Source organism: Cordyceps fumosorosea (assembly GCF_001636725.1).
Source record: "Cordyceps fumosorosea ARSEF 2679 chromosome Unknown scaffold_1, whole genome shotgun sequence".
In the NCBI taxonomy this organism is placed as follows: domain Eukaryota; kingdom Fungi; phylum Ascomycota; class Sordariomycetes; order Hypocreales; family Cordycipitaceae; genus Cordyceps; species Cordyceps fumosorosea.
Window position 1 is genome coordinate 1,441,060 of NW_017387301.1, and position 23,543 is coordinate 1,464,602.

The 23,543-nt window shown below is 55.2% G+C and overlaps 8 protein-coding genes across 8 annotated transcripts; 5 read left to right on the forward strand and 3 right to left on the reverse strand.

Moving 5' to 3' along the window:
* Positions 1–278: 278 nt before the first annotated feature.
* On the forward strand, positions 279–2,621 carry ISF_00475 (Heterokaryon incompatibility; the record flags this gene model as incomplete). Its single annotated transcript, XM_018844082.1, has 1 exon — positions 279–2,621. One exon carries the CDS (start codon positions 279–281, stop codon positions 2,619–2,621), a length of 2,343 nt encoding a protein of 780 aa, XP_018708532.1.
* Positions 2,622–3,124: 503 nt separating this feature from the next.
* ISF_00476 (vacuolar import and degradation protein 27) lies at positions 3,125–5,845 on the reverse strand (the record flags this gene model as incomplete). Its single annotated transcript, XM_018844083.1, has 2 exons — positions 3,125–5,547; positions 5,827–5,845. The coding sequence occupies 2 exons, from the start codon at positions 5,843–5,845 to the stop codon at positions 3,125–3,127; spliced, it is 2,442 nt and encodes an 813-aa protein (XP_018708533.1).
* A 5,022-nt stretch (positions 5,846–10,867) lies between these two features.
* On the forward strand, positions 10,868–13,584 carry ISF_00477 (frequency clock protein; the record flags this gene model as incomplete). The annotated part of the gene is made up of 2 exons (XM_018844084.1): positions 10,868–10,874; positions 10,964–13,584. 2 exons carry the CDS (start codon positions 10,868–10,870, stop codon positions 13,582–13,584), a joined length of 2,628 nt encoding a protein of 875 aa, XP_018708534.1.
* Positions 13,585–15,118: 1,534 nt separating this feature from the next.
* On the forward strand, positions 15,119–17,032 carry ISF_00478 (Prenylcysteine oxidase; the record flags this gene model as incomplete). Its single annotated transcript, XM_018844085.1, has 2 exons — positions 15,119–15,236; positions 15,438–17,032. 2 exons carry the CDS (start codon positions 15,119–15,121, stop codon positions 17,030–17,032), a joined length of 1,713 nt encoding a protein of 570 aa, XP_018708535.1.
* Positions 17,033–17,772: 740 nt separating this feature from the next.
* ISF_00479 (hypothetical protein) lies at positions 17,773–18,243 on the forward strand (the record flags this gene model as incomplete). Its single annotated transcript, XM_018844086.1, has 1 exon — positions 17,773–18,243. One exon carries the CDS (start codon positions 17,773–17,775, stop codon positions 18,241–18,243), a length of 471 nt encoding a protein of 156 aa, XP_018708536.1.
* A 242-nt stretch (positions 18,244–18,485) lies between these two features.
* On the reverse strand, positions 18,486–20,499 carry ISF_00480 (phosphoglycerate mutase, 2,3-bisphosphoglycerate-independent; the record flags this gene model as incomplete). Its single annotated transcript, XM_018844087.1, has 4 exons — positions 18,486–19,312; positions 19,361–19,742; positions 19,804–20,156; positions 20,460–20,499. The coding sequence occupies 4 exons, from the start codon at positions 20,497–20,499 to the stop codon at positions 18,486–18,488; spliced, it is 1,602 nt and encodes a 533-aa protein (XP_018708537.1).
* A 561-nt stretch (positions 20,500–21,060) lies between these two features.
* On the forward strand, positions 21,061–21,462 carry ISF_00481 (Mediator complex, subunit Med9; the record flags this gene model as incomplete). Its single annotated transcript, XM_018844088.1, has 1 exon — positions 21,061–21,462. The coding sequence occupies one exon, from the start codon at positions 21,061–21,063 to the stop codon at positions 21,460–21,462; it is 402 nt and encodes a 133-aa protein (XP_018708538.1).
* Positions 21,463–21,702: 240 nt separating this feature from the next.
* On the reverse strand, positions 21,703–23,014 carry ISF_00482 (N-acetylglucosaminyl transferase component Gpi1; the record flags this gene model as incomplete). The annotated part of the gene is made up of 4 exons (XM_018844089.1): positions 21,703–21,906; positions 21,986–22,663; positions 22,730–22,890; positions 22,954–23,014. 4 exons carry the CDS (start codon positions 23,012–23,014, stop codon positions 21,703–21,705), a joined length of 1,104 nt encoding a protein of 367 aa, XP_018708539.1.
* Between the last annotated feature and the right edge of the window lie 529 nt (positions 23,015–23,543).

Below are 23,543 nucleotides of genomic sequence, written 5' to 3' on the forward strand. Positions count from 1 at the left end.
GTTCCTGTCCGAAATCATCCCTGTCACTGCTTTCCACGCTATCAACTATAATTTAGGTATGCATACAGTCAGTCCTACAGTTAAGCTTGATACAAGGGCCGGGCCGCCCACATTCCCCCGCTATTGATTGCGGCTGAAGAGGCGTCGTCGACCTTGCTCCCAGGTTGCGATTTTTCAAATGCGTCCTTGGATGGAATCGTCAGAAAACATGTTGATGTCATGTCCGGCACTCCCTTTCTATTTCCTCCCCCATCCCGGAGCAAACTCGTACCCAGACTATGGCTCCCTTCCTCCCATCGCTGTTTGGCGAGGGCCTGCCGCAGTATAAGTACACGCCGATACCGCAGGGCACCCGGACCTTTCGTCTCGCCAAGCTCCTTCCACCCGAGCCCTCCTTGATTCCAGGTTTCGAGCCCACGCTCCGCATCTCCATCTTTGAATGCGAAGCAGGCGACGACAAAGCTCCCGCGTCCCTTGAATATGACGCTCTCTCGTATGCCTGGGACGTGCCCCCGCACGTGAAGCGACCGAACCGCCGCGTCCTTGTCGAAGACGGCGACGGCAAGCGCGCGTACCTGCTCATCTACCGTCCGCTGGAGCTCGCCCTCTTGCAGTTCGCCGCCGCCAATGCCCGGAATGAGGAGCAGAAGTACGAGCTCCCCATATTCGTCGACCAGATCTGTATCAACCAGGAAGATGACGACGAGAAGGCGCACCAGGTCTCCCTGATGCAGGCCATCTACGCACACTCGCACCGCACCATTGTCTGGCTCGGCCCCGGCACCGCCTCCTCCAAGGCCTGGTTCGTCTACGTCCGGGCCCTCTGCGCCGACGGCGTCCTCGGCCGGCTGATGGGCCCGCGCGTCGCGAGCATCATGCGCATCTACGACGCCATCGCGCACCCGGGCTCAGTCGCCCTCACCGACCCCGTCGAGATCCAGGACCATGACGAGCTGCTGGCGTTGACGGAGCGCGTCGCCCTCCGGTATCCCATCGCCGCCTACCTGGCCCTGTTGCAGCGGACGTGGTTCGGTCGGCTGTGGACGATCCAGGAGGTCTGCCTCCCGCGCGATGTCCTTATGGTCTGCGGCGACCAGTCGCTCTGCTTTTTCTGCTTCCGCGTCGGCATGTTCTTCTACAACGTGCAAAACAGCTACTGGCTGCGGCAGAACACGGCGCCGGTGTCCAGGCAGGAACTGTGGATGCGCAACGCGGTGTTTGAGGCCACGGAAGGGCCGCGCCGGATCCACACGGAACGCAGGGCGATTCATGGGACCGTCGGCCCCGCGCCGCTGCACGAGATAACGATCAAGCACAGCCTGGTCAACGAGGCGGGGTGGAAGGTCGGCGCGTCGCTGGCGCAGGACCGCATCTACGGTCTCCTCGGCCTAACGGCGCCCACCGACCCTGCTAGAAATCGACTCGGCATCTACTACAACAACGAGAACCAGGAGGCGGCCCAGGTCAAGGCCTATACCGAAGCGATGTTGCTCTTCCTGGAACAAGGCCGCGCGGACATGTTGCTGTTTAATCAGTTCCCGAAAACGACGGCGGGACTTCCCTCGTGGGTGCCGGACTGGGCCATGAAACTGGCGCTGCCGGTGGCGTGGACGGCGTTGCACGAGCCCGCGTTTGCCGCTGGAGGCTCGCAAGCCGTTTCACCCGCCAAGGTTGACGCATCGACGGGAAGGGTTACTCTCACCGGGGTCTTGATCGGCCGCGTTGCCGCGATTGGTCGAGCAACGTATGACACCCATGACGGCCCGAACCTGAAGCAGATCAAGTACGACTCCGCCAAGCTCGTATTCGACGAGGTCGACGATTTTGTTCGCTCTACCTTGTCTCACAGCTCCTCCGCCACCGCGACGTCGCCCTCCCCCGAAACCGTTTCCCACATGAGCCTCCGCGTATACGACTCCGGCCTCAGCGCGTGCCACTTCGCCGCCCAGTGCGGCTCCTCCGACACCGGTATGCAGCGGCTCCTCGAGCTGCAGTCTTCCATCTTCGCTCTCGGCGCGCGGCTCCTCCGCAGTGCCGCCTTCGCGCGCTCCTACTCGCTGCGCCACATCTACGCCACCATTGGCATCACGCCCTGGTACGTCGACTACTACCACGCCACCACCATCCTACATGGCCTCGCCCGCGGGCCCGTCCCGCTCGCGCGCACCGTCGTCCTCGCCATCGCCGACCTCGTCGCAGACGTCGTCGGCGTCTGCGCCGCCTCGGCACGCGTCCGCCTGGCCACCACGTGGATCGCCCTCCGCGCCCGCTTCGCAAGGCCGCGGCTGCACGTGCCCGAAGCCGAGATGCGCAGCGTGGGGCTGGACCCGGACACGGTGACGGGGGCTGACATGGGCGCCTTCCTGGAGAACCTGCACCGCAACGTCGGACGGCGCGTGTTTCGGACAGACGGCGGGGCGGCGCCGCGTGTGGGCATGGGTCCGGGGACGATGCGCGCGGGGGACGCCGTCGTGGTGCTCAACGGCCTGACCGTGCCGATCATCCTAAGGCCTGTCGACGGGGGCAAAGGGGAGTGGACGGTCGTGGGCGAGGCGTATTGCGATGGAGTCATGAATGGCGAGGCCTTGGGTGTGAATGAGCGGGAATTTGTGCTGGTCTAGGGATCGGAGCCCTCATTTACGCGTCTTCTGTCCTGTATATCTGTAGCAAGCGAGCATTGAACGAGATAATGATGTGCAGGATTCTTTCCTGGTAAACTTGTCTCATTCTATCTAAAACTATTTACCGTGTGGCTTGCTTTGAATGTGCAAGCATGGAAGATCTTCAGCGTAAAGAATCGAATGTGCGTGGTTGTGTGCGCGTGTAAATTGAAAAAGAAAATAGTGGTATCTGGGTTAAATTATCCCGAATCTTTCCTCATCCCGAAATCTTTTCTCGTTGTCTCTCGTTCCCCCTGGTCCGTCCATTCATCCATCTACTCATTCTCATAGGTTGTGTATCGTACTATTTGTAACCCCCTCTCTCAAAAGGATAGATCAAAGAAAAAAAAAGCAGTGTCAGAAAAGCGACTAGGACTGCATAGAAGAAACGGAGTCAAAAGTCGGAGCTCCAAAGGGGTCGCAAGTATTGAACATGGCAGAGAAGGAAAAGAAAAAAACAAGAATTAATATGGCGAATTAACAATGTCGTCACGACCCAGCTTGTACTGGCCACTCAAGGGCGTGCCAATCTTATTTGCCGAAGAGCTCCTGTGGCCACCAGAGGAGACGCGGACATTACCAATGATGCTCTCGCGCGTAGGCTTGCGGAAGCTCTGCTTGGCTACCATGTTGACCTCGTTGGGCAAGGCGACAATGACATTCTTGTCGGAGCCAAACTTGAAATCGTCGGCCTTAACCTCGTCCTCGTAGCGCTTGATCTTGTACGGCGCCTTCATGCCGCGCAGGACACGCTTCAGGTTCCACTCGATGATGTACGGACCCGTGGCGGTAATGATGCTCGTCTCCTCCGCACCCTCGCCCGTGTTGAACTTGGCTGGGGTGAAGCTAATGGGTTTGCCCGTCTCGTGGTAGAATTGCGCCACGTGCTCGGGTGTAAGGGCTAGACGGCGAGGACGCGGTTTGGTGTCGGCCGAGAAGCCCTTTTCGAAACCCAGTTTGCCCTCATTCTTACCATCCTTTTGCATGGCATCAACAAGCAGGATGTAATTCTGGGTGGTGCCGAGAATCCAGCGGCCGTCGGCCGAGACATCCATGCCAGTGATGGGGTCACCGAGAGCGGGTAGTTGCGTCTTTGCACGGATGCCGAGGCGGTCAAACAGGCGAATATCACCCTTGTTGCTCGCGACAGCAATGTATCCCTTTTCTGTGGTGGCTAGAGAAGAAAAGTCGTTCTTGGAGGCGTACTGCTTCATGTCTGAGTCAACAAGCTTGCTGCCAGCTAGACGGGGGTCGACACGGAAGAGAGCGTTGTTGGAGACACCAAGGAAGGTCTGCTCCGAGGTCATCTGGGCAAACTTGTTTTCGGGGGCAAAGTTGATGACGGGGATATCATCGTGGACCTTCCACTCGTCAACAACTTTGCCGTATTCGATATCCATGCGGTAAAGCTTGTTGGGGTCGATATTGTTCTGGATGATGAGATCACGATCTTCGCCGTGAAGCATGACCTTTTTGGGGTTCATAAGCTTGCCACCAGGCGTGGTGACCTTGGAAATATTGGTGGAGAACTTGAGGCGGTTGTCGTTGGTATGGGAGAAGACGCCAATCTTGGAGCCGCGGACGACAAAGGAGCGGTCGTGCTTATAGCCAACGGCAAGTTGTGAGTTCATTTCGCGGTCGTCCTTTTCTTGTTCATCTTCTTCGTCTTCATCGCCACTGTCGTAGGCGTCGCTTCGGATGCCCTCCTCGTCAGCCTCGTCCTCCTCTTCCTCTTCCTCCTCTTCTTCTACAGGAGGAGCATCTTCCATGGTGAGATCGCCCATGGAATCGAGCACGTATTCACGCTCTTTTTCTTGAATCTTGGCCCATTTCGTCTCGTTGAGCCTCTCCCATATGGCCTGCATAACAGCCTCCTGGAACTTTTCCAATGTGGGCTGGTCTTTGAACCGCAGTAACCAGGACCGGGCGGTACCATCAGGGCTAAAATGGTTGAAGACGAAGGAAAGGAACTGGAAGTCGAAGACAGGACTAAAGTCAGAGACGACGAGGGTGCCCAACCAGGGCTTTTGACCCTCAATTTGGAGCCAGTATTCCCACTTGCCAACTTCGGAGACTGTGGCGACTACGGAGTCGTCAACCATGGCAAAGTGGCCGGGCTGGGGTTCATATACGTGCAGCTCGGCCGCAATGCTGGCGTAAATCTCCTTGGGCTTGGGCGGATTATTGGCATCGTAGACGGGACCGGTTGGCTTGCTCTCTTCGGGAATAGTAGCGGGTGAGATGGGGGCGGCAGCAGCAGCAGCAGGACGCTGCTTGGTGGGAGTTGTTGATGCCATGAACTCGGTAGAATCGATGGAGCGGGTGAGGGACGGGCTGTTTATGGGGCTTGCGGGTGGGATGGGGAGCTCCTCGTGAAACTCGAACTGCTGGAGGTCCTCGTCGGAGGCGGTGGTGTTGGGCTTGCGGTACTTGCGTTCGTACTGGCACTCTTGGGCGGCGCGGAGGAAGAGCTGGAGCTGGTTGGCAGGGAGGGCCGCGTCACAGACAAACTCGTAGACGTCGCCGGTGTCACCACTAAGATCGCGCCAGGCAATGACGCTATCGCCGCCGTCGCGGGTCTCTATGCGAAAATGCAGAGCCTCGTCTAGCAAAAAGGTCTTTTCGTCGCGCTCGCTGGCCAGGGCGTCAATCTCGGCGTCATCACCCTCTTCTTCGGCGAGCAGCTCCTCTTCACCCTCCTCAAAGGCACGCTGGACGACGAGCTGGTAATGGAAATCTTGATTTGTGCGACGGATGCGGATGGCGGCGTCCTTGAAGATGAGTTCCGAGTAGCCCTTGGGGGAGAGGGGGCGGACGAGGTAGAGCTGGCCTTGGGGTAGCTCTATGAGGGACTCCTGGGCGCTGGAGCCGAAGATCAGCTTGCCGACTGGAAAAATTAGTAGTTGAGCGTTATTGGCTTCGTGAGGAAAAGAGGACAAGATGTTGGTTGATGAAGGAGGGGAAAACGCAGGGGAAGTCCTCAAGGTGGCAACAATCAACCCCGCCTAACACATTGGCATGTGAGGAGTGCATGCGTGGTGACCTTCGTTCCTGCGGCCGAGCAGGCGACCGCCCCCCGCCATCTCGGCCGCCGAAAAAAAAGCAAAATGAAGCGCATTAGAGGTAATAAGGTGTTGGATTCAAAGGACAACGATGGTGGACTTACCATTCCGCAGGACAAACATGGTGTCCGCTAAGGTCGAGGTGGGGTGAAGCCTTTGTTTTGTTTATCTGGTCGCTGCTGCGGAGAGATGGGCGACCAGGAACAGGCACGGCTGTTTTGACACAGATGTATGAGTATCGAGAGTATTTTGTCCGTTTTGAGCCAAATGGCGTCAGGAATCGCGTTCCTTTGTCGCAGCGACGCAGATATCTGGCGCAACTATGAAGGGAGAAGGAAGGCGAAGAAGGAAAAATGATTTGGTTGCTGGGAGGTACTAGTGTGATGAGGGGCGCCTAAAGCAAGCGGGGCAAGGGTCTGTGAGAGATTGACGCAACCTCGCTGAAGAGGAAAGAAAAGTAAGGGAAAAAAAAAAGAAAGGCAAGTGGTAATGCAATGAATTTATCAACTTCGATATCCCTGGGTCTTGTGGTTTGTCAAAGGAAAAAAGTGCCAACGGTTACTGATAGCTGAGCCAAGTTGTTCACCGCGTCGCTACAGGACAGCAAACTTACGACCCATTTGCCACACAAACTAACTTGCAGCAAGGCTGAGTCAAACAAACTCCCAGTACCCCAAGGAAATTTAATTAGTACTAACGTACGTGGGTTACTTGGTTGCCTCCATTCATGAAACTGGCATGTGACAGTCGCTTACACAGTCATTATATTATCAGCCCTATGAACCCTTATTCAATTAGCAGCGCAACCTACCTTTGCCTTTGCCACCTGCCTAATCAATTACTACCTACATTGCTTTGCTGCCTAGAACCCAGGCAGCCAAGCCCCTAGCATGCCGAGCCTTCTTACTAATGTATATCGTACGCACTGCTGTTTGATTCCTTGTCTGTTGTTGATTGACGGGGGCTAACCGCTAACTACTACCAAAGCTGGCGCCAGCATTGAAAATGACGTAATCCCTCTACACGACCAACAAGCTGTTGAGCAACAGATGAGCGTCCTACCGAAACCATTGTATGGGCAGAAATATCGTACATAACTACAATCAATCATTTATTTTCTTCATTTTCCTGTGCCCGGTCTCATCAAAAAATACTCAGCAACAAAGGAGACGCTGCTCATGTCGCCAGGTAAACTGGCATCTATCGCTATTCCGCTGACCTAGGTAGAAACGTATGTACTAAACTTCAGGCGCTACCCGATATGCATCTATGCGTTGAACTTGATTTATTTTCAGCACTGAAAACGCCGCTGCTATACCAACGATGGCAAAGAAGAATCCACCGGCCAAGCGTGCGGTTAAGCCGGTGGCAGCGAAGTCATGACGATTAAGTCAGGATTGCGTTACACAGTTTGGCGGTCCCAGGAGGATATAGACGAGGACTGGCGCGCTCCCGAGACTACAGGGACCTCGGTAGATTTGGTTGCGAGGGAGAAATAGAAGGTGGGGTTCATGAATTAAAAGGGTACCAAGAAAGGGTCGTTGATCTTGGTTGGCTTATTACAAATACATTTGCGTGGAGGGCGAATGTGCAGCCGCCAGTATCACAGAGGCAGCATCAGCTTCGGCTTAGCACCGACGCCGGGTACAATACGGAGTAGAAAACGGCCAAATTGTCCAACTCGTGCCAACAAATTCTTTGGAATGTCATCGAATGGTTCTGTGGAGCTATTCAAAAGTGCATGATACCGTGATACCCTCCCTGATCGGCGGTGTGTGGTGGGGGCATGTCGTCAGAAGCGCCAGGTTGGTATAAACTTGGAAGGACAACAGGCGAGCAGTCGGCTTTCTAAATTTCGATGGCGATAGCAATGATGGTAACCGTTTGACGCAAGGTACACGAAAGTAATTTTATACTAAAATCCTGTCGAGTCTCGATTAAAGAAGCGCTCGCAGCGAAAGTGCTAGCTTCGACCCAGCTGACGACAAGACGAAGGATATTTACCTTCGCCCATTGGCAGTCAATGATAGCAAGACTTGGCTCTAGCAAGCAAAAAAGTGAACACGATAGACAAGTAGGGCATGTGCAATGTTTGGGGGCAGTGTCTACTTGGCTCGGCGCAAAAAGTGCATAATTGCGTCGCGCGCCCACTGTACTTTGCCCCTCGATCCACGCAACAGAGGGAAGCTTGGAGATCGAGGTTTTGGTCAAGGACCCTGAGTGGGGTGATGTTTTCCTCTGGAACTTGTGATGGTGTGGCTGGAGAGAGGGGGTGGCTTTAGCGTGGCTGGTGCTTGATCTTGGACGTGAAGGAAGTGAAGTGAAGTGTGATCTGAAAAAGGATTACGGCAGGGAATAAGAAAAATTAAACATGCTTCAAAAAATTGCGAGTCATCGCTCTTCAAAAATTTGCGAGTCGTCGCTTTTCAAACAAGACACATGGAAATCCTGCCTCTTCCCCGTCTGCGTGCTGAAAGAACCTTGCTTTGTTCATCTGAGGCCAACCGCGATGACCAGCCAAAGGCCCGATCCAAGGCTCACTCCAGACACCACCCGCCCGTCAAATGAAAGGCAGGTAAAAAACTGCGAGTTTTCTGGTGACGCCACTAATGATGAACCGGGCCCGGAGCTTACTATAGATACCCTGAATACATTAATCAGAGGTAGTTATTGGCATCGCGACACTGAGCGGGTGTGCCGCCAGCTCTCCTGGAAGGGTTCCTGTCGACAGAGTTGAGAAAACTGACAGATTGGTAGCAGATGAGCAGATGACTCTTCTCATGCAGCTATAATGGTGCGTCGCATAACGCAGCTGTCATTTTTTGACTTGCATATCTTACCTGTCGCTGCTATCACAATCGCTGCTATCACAATCGCTGCTATCACAATCGCTGCTATCATAATCGCTGCTATCATAACCGCAACACCTTGCAATTACCACAACGCCGTGTAGGGGGGTATCAGGCATAGTATCTTCGAATCCCATCGGCACTGTGCATCGCGGGAGTTCTACGTAAAATTCTGTGCCCAGCCTACCACACCGACCACACCTTGACTGTCCTCTAGCACAGTGCCGACAAGCCGTTGCTGGGAGGCGGGGACTCTGTGTCTTGTCCTGAGGGCGTGCCCGTAGCGTCTCGATGCACAAGCAGCCGCTAGCCCACAGCTCTGCCGGGACTTCTAGCAGCCGACGACAATCTTGGACGAGGCCCAACCCGCTGTCTGGAATCCCTTTTCAGTTGGTTATGTAGGGGGAACCGAATAAAGACAGTGAGTAGGCAATTCTGTGCGGTGGCCAATGCAATGTTGACACACAATATACTCGCCAAAATTGGACTCCCTTTTTAAGTTCTCCAGCGCCTGAACTTCAGTGCCACTCCTCCCCATCCAGTAGTCGCCTGTCGCCCACCACCGGAGACTCCACCGCTGAACCACCCAAAGTCTCCAGCTCCAATTGTACCTTGTCTTCTCTGGCTGCCCTGCCTCGTCCTGTGTATTGATACACGCTATTTCCGTTTTCTACCTCTTTAGGTTTATTACTTCATAGGTGCACCCTGTCACCACCCAAGTGCCACCACCGCCAGGGCCCTAGAGGGTCTCGATTGCGCTTTTGTTTGGCCACACACCTGTTGACCACCCGCCAGTGGTGGGTCCCACCGAGCCTGCCCTCTTAACGACTTCTTGGACGGAGGCGTTTCCTCGACTCAGTTCTGGACTTCCTCCTCTCTTTTTCTCCTCCATCTTCACAGTCCAGATTCCAAGACGATACCGCGCGACCGAACTTTGTCTTCCCGACTCTCCAACATTTTTCTACGCCGTCGAATGCGAGACTGACAACGTTTGCTCTCAACTGCACACAACGGCGCTCTGCCAACCGACAACGCTTTAGCCCATGACCGACCAGCCCGCCCGCCGCCAGCAATTCGCCAACTACCACTTTGGCCAGCTACGCCGACAGTTTTTACCTGTCGCTTGACAACAACAAAATTATTGCATCGTCACCTCTTTGCAGCTGGGGGTTTACACATTTACTTTTATCGCGCCGCAGCCGCCCAATTTTCGATACGAGATTCATTTTCCTGTGCAATCTCCTTCTGCTTGGCTAAAATTATTCGCCGCTCGCACGCAGCACCCTCGTCGCGCCTCTCTTACACTAGTGCTGTTGTGCACCTGCCGACGGATAGAACCAGCTGACGCTTTACGACTACTTTGCATCGATTCCTACGAGCCTTGTGACTTGCGACGAATACACGACCGGCTACTTATAACGACCAAGAGAATTCGAGAGATCAAATCCGCGCCCAGCAGCCGACGAAGGTTTATTGAACCTCGATCCGACAACAGAAGTTTCCATCTATTCTGTCGCATCCACTGCCTACAATTTCTCTCAATATATCAAGCAAGGCCAGAGAAAGGAATTCTGGGGGGTTTTTTTTTTTGACGATGTGAGTCAATTTCTCCTACAAACCTCGCCATGCCATGCGCTCTGCGCACTCTCACCAACACCAGAGCGATCGCGATCCCTTCAACCATTTGTCCAATCACGTCGCCATCACTACCACTTCGATCCACTTTATCCTGCCGCACCCCGGTACAGCAATTTTGTCCCGCAAGCTAACAAGCGTTTTACCCATTTATACAGTGTTATCGCTCTAAAGGAACGGACCCAGCTCCGCCGCTGACGACCGCCTACGTCACCAGGCCTCGCACCTTGGTCTGGACCCTTGCCTTACGCTCAGTGGTTCGTGCGTGCGCTCCATTCCAGGGTTTCCATCACGATCCACGCCAGAATCGAACCATGTTCAAGCCCTGTTCGACTTTTGCCCTGCGTTGAATCATCTTCGGATGCCATAAAAGATAATGCAAAAATCGAAAACCGGCCCGGACAGGGCCGTTGCGCCGACTTCGAAATCAAATCCCCGCCGGGCCTCGCCCAACAACTCACTCACTCTGCAGAATCACGGCCTAGCCCGCGATGCCTCGCTCCGTGCCAGCCCGGGTTCCGCACCTTCCATTACAAGCGCTGTCGCGTCCTCACCGCGCCGAAACTCATCGGGCGACAGCCATGAAACTGGACACAGTGACGCAAAGAAATGGTTTGATCGCTCAAATCAAAACCCAACAGCAACATTCGACTCCAATGTAATGGATGGTAAGTTTACTCAATTGCAGCAAGAAAGAAAAAGAAAAGCATCTGGTTTTCTGAACTCCCTCGGCTGACTTGACTGTGCTCATTATTAGTCGACCCTCCATTCTTTCAAAAGAGTTCTGGATCATCCACTGAAGACAGAGTTGGCTACAAGGGCTTGGTTATACCTACAATTCTTCAACCACAACAACAAGAAACTCAAAGCAGCAGTGCCGACGACTACCGTAGCGTCATTGATGATTTAACAGTCGAGATCCAAAAGCTCAAGGATGAGCTGAAACGATACAAGCAACGTGGACCTGATACGCTACGTAAGGAGCAGCTCTTCGAGATCAAGTTCCACGGCCTGCCCAAGCGCAAGAAGCGCGAACTGGAGGCAACGCTTCGGGAGTTCGCTGCCAACTTGGAAAACTCTCCTACCGTCTCATCATCACAGCAGAAGAAGTCATCGCACAACAAGCTACATTCTGGCTCCGGCTCCAAGCATGCCTCTTCCTCCTCAGGCTCCAATCTTCGCCAAATCGACTCGGCCTATGCCTCCATGTCAACGGGCGCGAATTCCTCGGGCGTATCAATTGGACGTCACACCAGCAACCAGACAGGCATCAGATCATCTGAACAAAAGGTGGAGAGCTATCTTCGAGACATTCCCGAGGGCCTCTACCCCAAGCATGTTGCCATGACAGACAAGGATAGAAAGAAGGTCGTTGTTCGCCGACTCGAGCATCTCTTTACTGGAAAGATTAATGGACGCCAAGTTCGCCGGCAACTGCCTCTGCATACAATGCTTCAACATCCTCAAATCTCTGCGTCATTGGCCCCACCCCCTGCTCCCATACTCACACCGGAAGCCGTACAGGTTGCTCAAGCTCCTGCAAAAATCCAGCAGACGACTGGTAAGGCTGAGCCTTCCCGTGAGGCGCGCATTCTCCCACCAGGAAGCTCGAATAAAAAGAGCCAATCCCGAGATAATGGTTCTGCCTCAAACTCGAATGGAGATCAGACGGAAACCACAGGCAATGGCAACGGCAGCGGTAACAACGCCTCCCCGCCAGAACCATCACCCCCGGAGCAACGACCAACCCGGCCAAACGACCTAGATCCTGACCGCGCTCAAATTCCTGCTGAAAACATGGAATATATTCGACACTTGGGATTGGTCGCACCCGAATTACTACCTGATGCTACGCACGAGGCTCCGGACGTTTCCCCTGACGCCGAGGGCTGGGTGTATTTGAACTTGCTCTGCAATCTGGCGCAGCTGCACATGATCAATGTTACTCCTGACTTTGTTCGTGCTGCCGTTTCAGAGATCAGTACTAAGTTCCAGCTTTCGCCTGATGGTCGCAAGATCCGATGGCGTGGTGGCTCAGAGGGGACGAAGCTTACGAGCGACAGCTCTGCCGACAGCTCTCAGAAAAGCGACCGTTGGAGTGGCGGTGGCTCCAAGGAAGCGAAAAAGTCGAAGCGCAAGCGACAGAAGACCGGACACTCTACTGGTGACTCTGGTAGTTCTAGCAAGGACACGTCGAAGTTTGGCCCAGCTACATCGTCGGACAGCTTCCATTATAAGCCTCTCTTTGTTCGACAAGACTCCCCAAACGGTATTGCCTCGTTTGACGATACTTTGTCATCATTTGGTCCGGTTGAAGATAGCAACTTGGGTGAATCACGATACAATATGAGTGGCTCCGGCTCATGGAATCGAAAGAAGCGTCGCCGTGACGGTGCTGTTATTTACTATAGCGGTGCGCCTTTCTGCACTGATCTGTCGGGCGACCCTGGTGATACTTCGCCAGCCACGTACATGATGTCTAGCGGACAGGACGCGACGGAAAGCTCGACGCAAGCGCACCGGCCCTTGTTGTACCGATCTCCATCGGGGTCAAATATTGGCATCCGACCGCTCAGCCACCCAATTCCCCTTGCTTCCACGGATGTACCCATGAAGACCGACGACGACGAGGACCCACCTGGGTTCGCCACGGACTCGGGCGAGGAGACCAGCGACGCCGACATGGATTTTGGCTGGTCTGACGAGGCTCAGTACCTTGAGGTACATCCGCTCGAGCCTTGTGGACTAGGCGGTGTACTGCCAGACGATCACTTTATGGTGGTTGTGACTACAAAGAGGCCAAAGGTGGACGCGCCAGGAGCGACAAAGAAGTATGACGTAGGAAACTGGTCAGAAGCCACTGACAATATCATTGTCAGACTAGCCTCCATGTCGACGTCGTCGCCGGTGCCACCGCAGTCACGATTTCCGTCGCGATCCAGCTCACCTGGCGTGGAAATCGAATACACTTCAGGCCGGATCAAGAGACTGGCACCTGTGCCGCTACCACCTCCGGTGATTTTCTTCCCGCCGTTCAGCAGTGACGACTCGTACTCGTACGGTGATTTGTCAGACTCGGAGCAGCAGTCACAATCGATGCCGTTGATCTCGGAGGGTCTTGCGAGCCGGCGATGCCTGGAGCAATCGGACGACTATCCGGATGGTGTGGATCTGAGCAGCGGCGATGAGGAGGGCGACGACCCCGACGATGAATCTGGAGCGGAAAGGATGTATGACCGATCGCCTAGCGATCAAGTACCCGACATGATTCCGCGGGACCGAATCCCGCGACACTCGATTGGGAGTTCGGTGGCTGCCGCGGGGACGCCGAGAGGGCGGACCAAGAGTGCGTCCAGCAGCGACGACGAAGAGGAGTGAGCACTGGTCGGAGAGTGGAAGGGAGAGAGGTGGTGATGGAGGAGCATGAACGGGGAGATTTAGTCTTGAGCGATTGCGAGTTGCGAGTTGGGGCTTGTGTATAAGAAATCCGAGTGCTGAGAAGAAGGGAATGGCAGCCGAGTTGGCATGCGGAAGCTGTCGACAATGTTGATTTGGACGTGCTTTTTTTATTATTTTGGGAACCTAGCAAGGAGTTTACTGGGCGCATTTTGACGATTGGGTTTTTGTCCTGGACCGGATTGCAGTCCTCCTTTTTTTCTGATGATTCCCCCGACGGCGTGCCTTCAAGACCCGTCAAGCAAGCAATGGTTGTATTGTTAGGGCAAAGGAGAAGGAAGGAGGAAGTTGATGAGATGATGCACAGAGACTGGATAGCTTTGTCTTGGGCAGGGCAAGTTGTGCCTGCCTGCTACGGGGGAGAAAGGATAACTTGTGCGAATGAGATACAATAGATTTGTAATTTGAAAAGCATAGTTTTGTGATCATTCAGTCCTTCCATGTATCTGCATCGTGCTGGCCTTATCCCCGTAGCCAAGACTAGTGTTGAACCATTAATAACATAGATCCTCACGTGGCTAGATCATCACGTGGAACATGTCACCATCATGAGGGCACTTTTGAATCTTGAACAAACGCTGGCAGACAATTTTATTAGTTCCTCCTAAAGCTTCTTCAGCGACGATGAATTAAGGACTCAACCAACAAACAGCCCATCTTCGAGCTCTCCTGGATACCAAACCACCATCGACATGTAATCGTCCCAAACAGATTTCATGTGCATCTCTGGTTTCCTGGTTTGTGACTGCTTGATGGAATGCACCTGATGCAGGCGTCTTTCGAAGAGACAATCCGTTGTTGTTTCGGTTCCGTCCTCGATGTCGACCGTAATGACCGCAAGCGAGTTAGCTGCACTATGGCTTGCTTATTTGTTAGTCAACAAGCTGAGTTCTCTTTCTTCTTGTATTTTTCTTCTCACATTCATGTCCTGGTTGCCAAGTTTTCTTCTCGATGAGCTCACGTCTTGAGTTGTTGCAGTAGTTCTGCAGCGAGCCTCTCCTGTGGAAGAATAATACACGACTTTTTGAAAGCGACCTCCGCACCAAGGACATGTTTCATCTTGCCGTCGGCCGCCCCCATCCCCGGTCAATCCCCCACACGGGCCTGTCCATAAAAATCACCGGGCCTTGTTTTAGTAATTATTAGGTAGTGGGTGTTTGTACTATTGGTAGTTGCCTGAACCAGTTTGGCCTGTGCCTTGTCAGTGAGTGAGTGGGGCTTCAAGACTCGAAACTCTCGTTTCCATCCACCACAAACATCCACCACAAACATCATCATCACCCTCTTCACGGGCCCGTCTGTTTTATTACGACTCTTCTTCGCCATGCAACCGCCGCACCCCACTGTCGTCCTCTTATTATTCCTTTGACAAGACACGGCCCCTTCACCCATCATTCTCTCCCCCCTCTCTCCTTCCTCTTTCCCCTCCGTCATCCCACATTTCTGCAATCCAGTCATGATCGCCTCGTTAACCTACTACCTTCTGGTCGTCGCCAGCCTCACGAGTGTGCTCGGTGTCGCGCCGTCGCGCAGGGACGATGATTCCAAACCCATCCGAAACGTGGCTATTATAGGTACGTTCAATCGAACACCCCATGTCTGTATCTATCTGCGAATATGCATCTCGCAACACGCCAACATGGTCATGTCGTCCAGCATGTGATGCATGCAGCCTTCTTACTCACAGCCTACCTACTGCCTACCATATCGACCAATCCCTACAAACCCCAACAAACGCCCAAGGCGGCATCACTAACATTCATTCCGCATCCCAGGAGCTGGAGCTGCCGGCGCATCCGCCGCTTACCATCTCAGCCAATACGCCCGTGACGAGAACCTTCCCGTCAACATCACCATATTCGAAAAGACACCCCGCGTCGGCGGTCGCACCCTCACCGTTCACGCCTACGATGACCCAACCTCTGGCGAGCAACCCGTCGAGCTTGGCGCCTCCATCTTCGTTACTGCCAACCGCATCATGCACGACGCCGCCCTAGCCTTTAACCTGACGCTCCAAGATCCCATGCCCTCTCGCAAGGGCGACCTGACCATCATCTGGGACGGCGCCTCCGTCGTCTTCGAGTCCACCGAGGATGGCAGCTCCTGGTGGTGGGAAGCCGCCCGCCTATGGTGGCGCTACGGCATGAGCCCCTATCGCGCCGTCAACCTCATCAAGACGGTCGTTGCAACCTTCCTCAAGCTCTACGATCCGCCCTACTTCCCCTTTCGCTCCCTTACCCAGCGCGCCTACGAGCTCGGCCTCGAACGCGTCACCGGCGTCACCGGCGCCCAGTTCCTCGCCGACGCCGGGGTCAACCACGACTTTTGCCGCCACATCCTTCAGCCCGCCACCCGCGTCAATTACGCCTCCAACCTCGCCCACATCCACGGCCTCGAGACCATGGTCTCCTTCGCCACCGACGGCGCGGTCGCCGTCCGCGGCGGTAACTGGCAGATATTCGACAAGATGATTGAGGCAAGCGGTGCCACAATATACCGCAACGCCACCGTCCGGGCCATCAACTTCAAACCCGAAGGCCCCAACAGCGTAGCGCGTGCCCTGAAAAAATACGACATCTCGGTCGCGGGCGACGATGCGGTCCGGGCCGCCTTTGACGACATCATCATCGCCACGCCCTGGCAGTACAGTAACATCTCTGCCGGCCGAGGTATCATCACACACAAGATTGACGAGATCCCTTACAAGGAGCTGCACGTGGTCCTGTTCACGTCGCCGTACCAGCTGCGCACCGACCTGTTTGGGCTGCCGCGTGGGGGCACGCCGCCCTCAAACGTCTACACCACGCTCAAAGACGGCGTCGAGGCGGACCCGGACAACGTCGTCGGTGAGACGGGCTTCTTGTCGCTGAGCACACTGCGCACTCTGGTGAACCCGGTGACAGGGCAGACCGAGTATCTGTACAAGCTCTTTTCGCCCGAGGAGGTGGCGCCCGCGCGCCTGGACGGCTTCTTTGATAGCGACTGGAAAGACAAGCAGGAGGTGTCCGATGAGCACAAATCTGATGGCGACAGCGGCCCTAAGGAGCCGGCCAAGGTGACATGGTACCGCATGCAGACTTTCAATCCGTACCCGGTCGAACTCCCGCGCGTGACGTTTCAAGACCCCGTCGTGGGCAATGGCGTCTACTACACGTCGGGTATTGAGAGCTTCATCTCCACCATGGAGACGAGCGCACTCATGGGTAAGAACGTCGCGCGCCTACTGGCCGACGACGTGGCTGGCAACGCGGGCACCGGCGGCGCGTACGTCGCGCCGTACCGGCCGTCGCCGAACCACCCGCAACGGGAGGACTTTTTCCAGAGCATGGAGAATGATTTGGATGATATGATGATGATGGATGAGCTGTAGGGTGATACAGGGAATCCGTTTCTTGTTTTTTCTCACTTTTCTTTCAATTTCTCAAAACTGGGTTAACCGTGGTTGAGTAATGGATCAGGTTTGGAGTATAGCGAGCTCTCTTTTTTTAAATTTCTTTTTTGATATCTTGATCTCTTTTACATTTTCTTGGTTTGCAGCTGAGCGATAGAATCCCTCCACCAAATCTTTCTGCGGTCTGATCTACTCATTGATACGCCATTAAATATACACTCCTTATGACCTCTGCTCCACTCGATATCTGAACCACCGAGACATGACCGATCCATACTTCGCCTTGGGGAATGAACAACGATATCCTCACCCAAGCCTTGGTTCATTCATCTCGGGTTGTTGCCGCCGAGCCTTCCCACATCGACGATGCCGTCCGATCCCCGCTCCCCTCATCATGCAGGCAGGCAAAGAATCAGGCGGGCAAGCTGCAGTTCAGACCGAGGTGGTGTGGAACGTATTGTCAAGGTGGCGTGAGGGGGAATGCTCCTGGATTTGTAACCCCGATTACATGCACGTGGAGAAATATTGGCCGATCGTCTCAGGAATTGGGGAATAACGGACAAATATTGCAGGTAGAGTGGTCGCACTGACTTGAGGCGGAGATGACAAGGACGAAGGCATATTTGGCAATCAGGACAGAATAAATACATCATCTTTAGCCTACAGCTTGAAGAAACCAAGCATAAGAATCTACACTGCTCCCTTCCACTTCCATCACCATGCTCCCCAACTTCCTCGTCGCTCTCTTGGCCCTCACTCCCGCCGCCGCCGCAGCCGCCGCCGCCTCCGGCCCCGACTTCCGCACCCGCACCCGCGCCCTCGGCACCTTCGGCGTCCAGCGCCTCCGGCAAGTCTGCGGCCAGCCCGGCTGCTACACCGACCTCTTCGTCAACGGCAAGACCGACTACATCCCCGGCGCGTGGTCCTTTGACGCCCACTGCCAGATCCGCGACGATGGCGCGTGGACGGCGTGCGACAGCCAGGTGCCGTACACGCCGCCGGGCCGCCTCTTCGTCAAGATGGACGCGTGGAACAAGGCCTCCCAGACGTACACGCTCTGGTTCTCGGCGCAGTACAACGAGGGTGATCGGGTGGTGAACGCGACGGCGCGCATGGAGGTGGAGAGGCCGGTCGGCTGGGACGTGTCCCAGTGCAGGCAGATGGATGTTGTTTCGAAGGAATACATTTGAGAAAGATCACAAGTTCCATCTTCAATGTCGCCAAGGAGCTCCCAGTATTCACATTGAATACTGCATTTTTGCACTTTCTCTAAGCTTATAGTTTCTCTATAGCTATGTCTATCAATTCATTCTATGCCATATCAACTTTTCCATGTTCTGTTTGCAATGCACCTCACCACGCCCGACTCCCCGCTCACCCAACAATCAACAATCACAATCATTCATCAATTTCATTCCGTTTATCATCACATTTAATCAGCGCTGCGCTTCAGGTCCTTATCCAGAAGAGACTCGCCAGTCATGTCCTCCGGCTGCGGCAGGCCCATGGCCGCGAGAATGGTCGGCGCGACATCGCCGAGGACGCCGCCGCTCTTGCGCAGGCTCCAGCCCTCGGGGGCGTTGGCCATCAGGAGTGGCACCTTGTTGGTGGTGTGGCTGGTCTTGGGCTTGCCGTCGGCGAACTTCATCTCCTCGGCGTTGCCGTGGTCGGCGGTGATGAAGAGGATGTAGCCGTTCTTCTTGCATCCTTCGAGGATCTTGCCGATGCCCTTGTCGGTAGCCTCGCAGCCGACGATGGCAGCATCGTAGACACCGGTATGACCGACCATGTCGGGGGGCGCAAAGTTGTTCATCACAAAGGGGAAGCGATCTTCGCCCAAGCGCTTGACGACCTGGTCGGCAACGCCATCGGCGGACATCTCGGGGGCGAGGTCGTAGGTGGCAACGGACTTGTTGGAGGGAACCAGGTCCTGGTTCTGGTCGCGCTCCTCGAGAGGGAAGACCTTTTCAACACCGCCGTTGAAGAAGAAGGTAACGTGAGCATACTTTTCCGTCTCAGCAATGTGGACCTGCTCAACATTTTGCTTGCCAAGCCACTCGGCCAGGACATTGTCCATGCGCTGGGGCTCAAATGCGACATCGAAGGGGTAGTCGGTCTTGTACATGGTCATGGTGACGAGCTCCTTGATCTTGGGGTAGGCGAAATCGGGAAGCACCGATCGGTCAACGTCGCCGAGAAGCTGGGTAATCTGGCGAGCTCGGTCGGATCGGTAGTTGAAGAAAAAGACAGTGTCGTCGTCTATGACAGATCAGCTTGGGTCGTGCGCGCTGCCTCAGAGTTACATACCCTTGATGCGGCCGTTATCACCACCAACAATGATGGGTGTGAGGAATTCATCCTTGTCCTTGGAGCCGCCCTTCTCGTAGCGTGCCTTGAGGGTAGCGACGGGGTCCTCGCTCTCCTCACCCTCACCAAGGCACATACCCTTGAGGGCGACCTCGACACGCTCCCAGCGCTTGTCACGATCCATGGCATAGTAACGGCCAACAACGGTGGCAATCTGACCAATGCCAACCTCCTTCAGATAGTCTACGAGCTCCTTCATGTAGCCAGCGCCGGACTTGGGATCGGTATCACGGCCATCACCGAAGAAGTGAATGAACACCTCCTTGACCTCGTACTTCTTGGCGGCTCTCAGGAGAGCGTACAGATGGGTCTGCTTGGAGTGCTGTGCATTTATGTTAGCACACTACACAGGAAACAACATTTGCACCGGCCCTCCAACTTACAACACCGCCGTGGGACACAAGGCCGCAAAGATGCAGGCGGCCATTGCCCTTGGCAGCGCCCTCGAAGGTCTTCTTGATGACGGGGTTGTTGCTGAGCTCGTCCTTCTTGATTGTTTGATCGATGCGTACGACGTCCTGCCAGACGACGCGACCGGCGCCAATGTTGAGATGGCCGACCTCGGAGTTGCCCATGAGGCCCTCGGGCAGGCCGACGGCCAGCGACGAGGCCTCGAGCTCGGTGTAGCCGGTAGCGCTCTTGTAGAGCTCGTCCATGACCGGGGTCTTGGCGTTGGTGATGGCGTCGCCATCCTTGGGGCTCTCCTCGGAGGGGATGCCCCAACCGTCAATGACGACTGTTTGCGCGGAGAAGGAACATGATTAGCCAGGCGAGTTCAGTGTAGATGAGGACGTAGCAGCCCAGGAGCACCACATCCACCCGTGGCTTGGTGGCCACGCGGGACGACCCGGCCGGCGGACCTGTCATGGCGGGCATGGACTTGGAGCGCGGGAGAGGTGATGATGAGCCAGCCATTTCTTGACCCGATGTCGCCCCCCCGAGTGGTTGTAGTGTTGATGATGCCGGTTCGTCGCGATGGTGACGATGGCGGGGCAACGTGTTGGAATGGAGGGGCTGCTCGAGAAGGGAGAGGACGTACTCAGACAAGCCTTTTGCTCTGTCTTGACGGGAGCAGACATGTTGAACAGCGGCGGATATAGGAAGTTCTAGGAGAAAAAATAGCAACGGAGAGAGGCTATTTGGAGGAATTGGTTCGGGGGAGGGAAAGAAAACTCGTTGGGTACTAACTAAGCAATTGGAGAATCTTATCTGCGTGATTTCAATGCATCCATCGGCTTATCGCTGTAGCCAAGCTCCGCCTGTAACTGCGCTGTAACGACTTGGCGCTACCGGGGGCGCTGAAATATCGTCTACAGTGGCTGCGTCATGGTGGAGGGGGTACTGTGCTACATGCTACGCCACACTGTATTGAAACATTGCTGTTGGAGAGTTAGGAATAGAATTACATGAGCTGCTATACGTCTTGTCGAAGGGTTATTTGTTGCATAAGTCTGCCTCTAGGGCTTCTATTTTAACCCTATATCTGGCATAGTCTTACCGACTTGCTTTACCGTCCGTCGCAGCTTGTACTGTTACACGAATCAGTCAGCACTGTACGACAACCCTCAGCTTTTGAGGTACAGCCACTCCATTGCAGCTCCCTCCATCCTCAAACCACAAACAAACACGCCCCAGAAACCATGGCCTTCGACCGGCAGTCCCTCGCCCTCCCGCCGACCCTCTCCCCCGACGCCCTCGACGCCCTGTCCGAGCTGGCCATCGTGCTCGCCAAGGTGCGCACCGGCATCCAGTCCTCGGCGGGCCTGGCCACGACCGGCGCGACCCCCGGCGGTGCTGCCGCCGCGGCCGGCCAGCCCCTCTCCTTCAAGGACGTCCCCGGCGCGACCGACGCCCTCAAGCACAAGCTGCAGCACGCGCGCGCCCAGGTCCTTGCCCTGCCCGACATGGACCGCGAGCTCGTGGAGCAGCGCCGCGAGGTGGCTGAGCTCGAGGCGCGCATCGTCACCCAGCGCGCGCTGCTGGAGCGCCTGCGCGACGACGGCCTGCGCTTCGGCAAGGACGGCGACAAGATGGACTTGTGAGGATGGGAAAGAAGGAAGAAGGCGCGCTGCAAAGTGCAGTGCGTCGGAACTCTTTGTCGAATTATACTTGTTTTGTTTTCTTCTGCATGGCATTGGCGTTATGGAGGGAAGCCCGGGAAGCGATAATAAAGGCTGCAAAAGGAAAGATTGTGTTTTAGGGAGCTTGGCAAGCTTAGATTACGGAAAACTTGGTACAAGGTTATAAAGCACACATTCCTCATGCTATCCCAAAGAACGAGTTTATCTTGGTGAAATGCCAACCTTGGCCAGAGTCTCGTCGACACTCGCGCCAGGCCGCCCCGGTACAACCTTTGTCCAGATTTTGTCACTCAAAATCTGCGCCTCGCCCAAAGTCGTCCAATTGGGACTGTGGCCCGCCTTGAGCCACTTGAAGTCGTCCACCTGGTTCCATTGGTTTTCCACGGCCTTGTCCGCCTCAGTCATCTAGCCAAGTTTGTCAGTGACATCAAATCCGCAAGACCGTAGCTTCACCACATCTCAGGACAGGAAAACAAAAACTCACGTAGCATGAAGGCAGGGGCGCGAACCGCATCCCCGAGCAGTCCTCGATGATCGGGTGGCTTGTGCAGTGCAGGTAAATGTCCACGTTCCTGCAGTCGTGGATGCGCACCTGGTGCGCCACCAGCACCAGGATGCTGTCGCTGATGCCCGTGACGTGTACGGGCCCCGCGACGCGCCCGGCCACGATCAGGCTCTTGCGGATGTCGCGCAGCGCCAGCCCCGGGAACGCATGCCCGCGCGACGTCGGTATCGACATGTCCACCACGCAGCCCGCCAGGTCCGTCAGGCTGCCCGACGCCGTGGCCATGGCCGCCGACGGCGGCAGGATGATGTGCAGGCCCGACTGGTGCGAGATGCCAATCGTCCGCGCCGCCGAGAAGCTGGGCTTGCGGATGGCGGACGCGCTCGGCCGCGACAGCTCCGCGTTGTAGTCGCGCTCGGACAAAGGCGGCGGTAGCTCCTTGAGCTCGTCATCGGCCTCTTCGCCGAGCCGTTGCGGCATGCCGGGCGGCGCGGAGGGCTGGTGCTGATTCCGCGAGTAGCTGCCGGAGAGCAGGCGCGGGTCGTTCTCCGGCGCGCCCATGTCGACGTGCTTGGCCGTGCGCTTGAACTGGAATCGAGACTTGGGCGCCAGCGCCGCGGTGGTGTCGCTGAGCTTCTCTTGAAGTCCTTTTACAGTCTGAAGTGCTGGGCGTTAGAACTGACTGTGTGCAGTTGGTGAACAAGTATCAGGCCGGGGTTGTACCTCTGAATATTGTTTCCGGTCATATGCCGGGGTGGTGTCGGCGACGTCAGCCACTTCATTCTGAAGCTTCGAGATGCCAGCAAGAATGTGATCGATGGCTTCCTGACGCTCCCCGGCCACCGTCGAGATGGACTTTAACTCCTCAATCTGGTCCTGAAGTACTACGTGACGGTGGCCAATTAGCGTACGACCCGACGTGTTTGGCCAGGTGAAGGGAGACTCACCCGCAACATGGTCTAGGAAAGACCTGTGGAAGCGCTGCTTGGGATCTGTACCGGATGACATGGCGAAAGATGAATATGCCTTGTTCATATGAGTGTGTCACAGAAAATTGCGCTTAGATGGAAGAACCGATTCAACAAAGGTGCCTTGCGCTTTGGATTCGCTCGTGTTAGCAGAAGGGTGGCGCCAGATGCCAGTTTGCGTGTGCAGTCTCTCACATAGACTACCGCGATTCGAAAGAGCACGTAGATCGGAAATGTGCTGCAGAGTAAATAAAAAATCAAAGAATTTGATGAAATTGCCACAGTAGCTTTGGAAAAGGGAGAAGCCGAAGCATTCAGTTGAGGTCGCGAGACGAAACCCCACCTTTTGGGTTGGGCGTGCCCCTCCTTTTTGAAGCTCGCCTCTTTATTACTTCGCTGCCTGTACATACATACATACATTGCATGCTGTTACGCTCTGGGCAAGCATGTCAATGACATCGGTTAGGCGACGTTAATTCACCATCGGGCAGCATCGTACGAACTGAGCAGCTGATCTTTGTATGCATACTCAACATATCTATGCTTCGCAACACAAGCTGTTTGGCAGT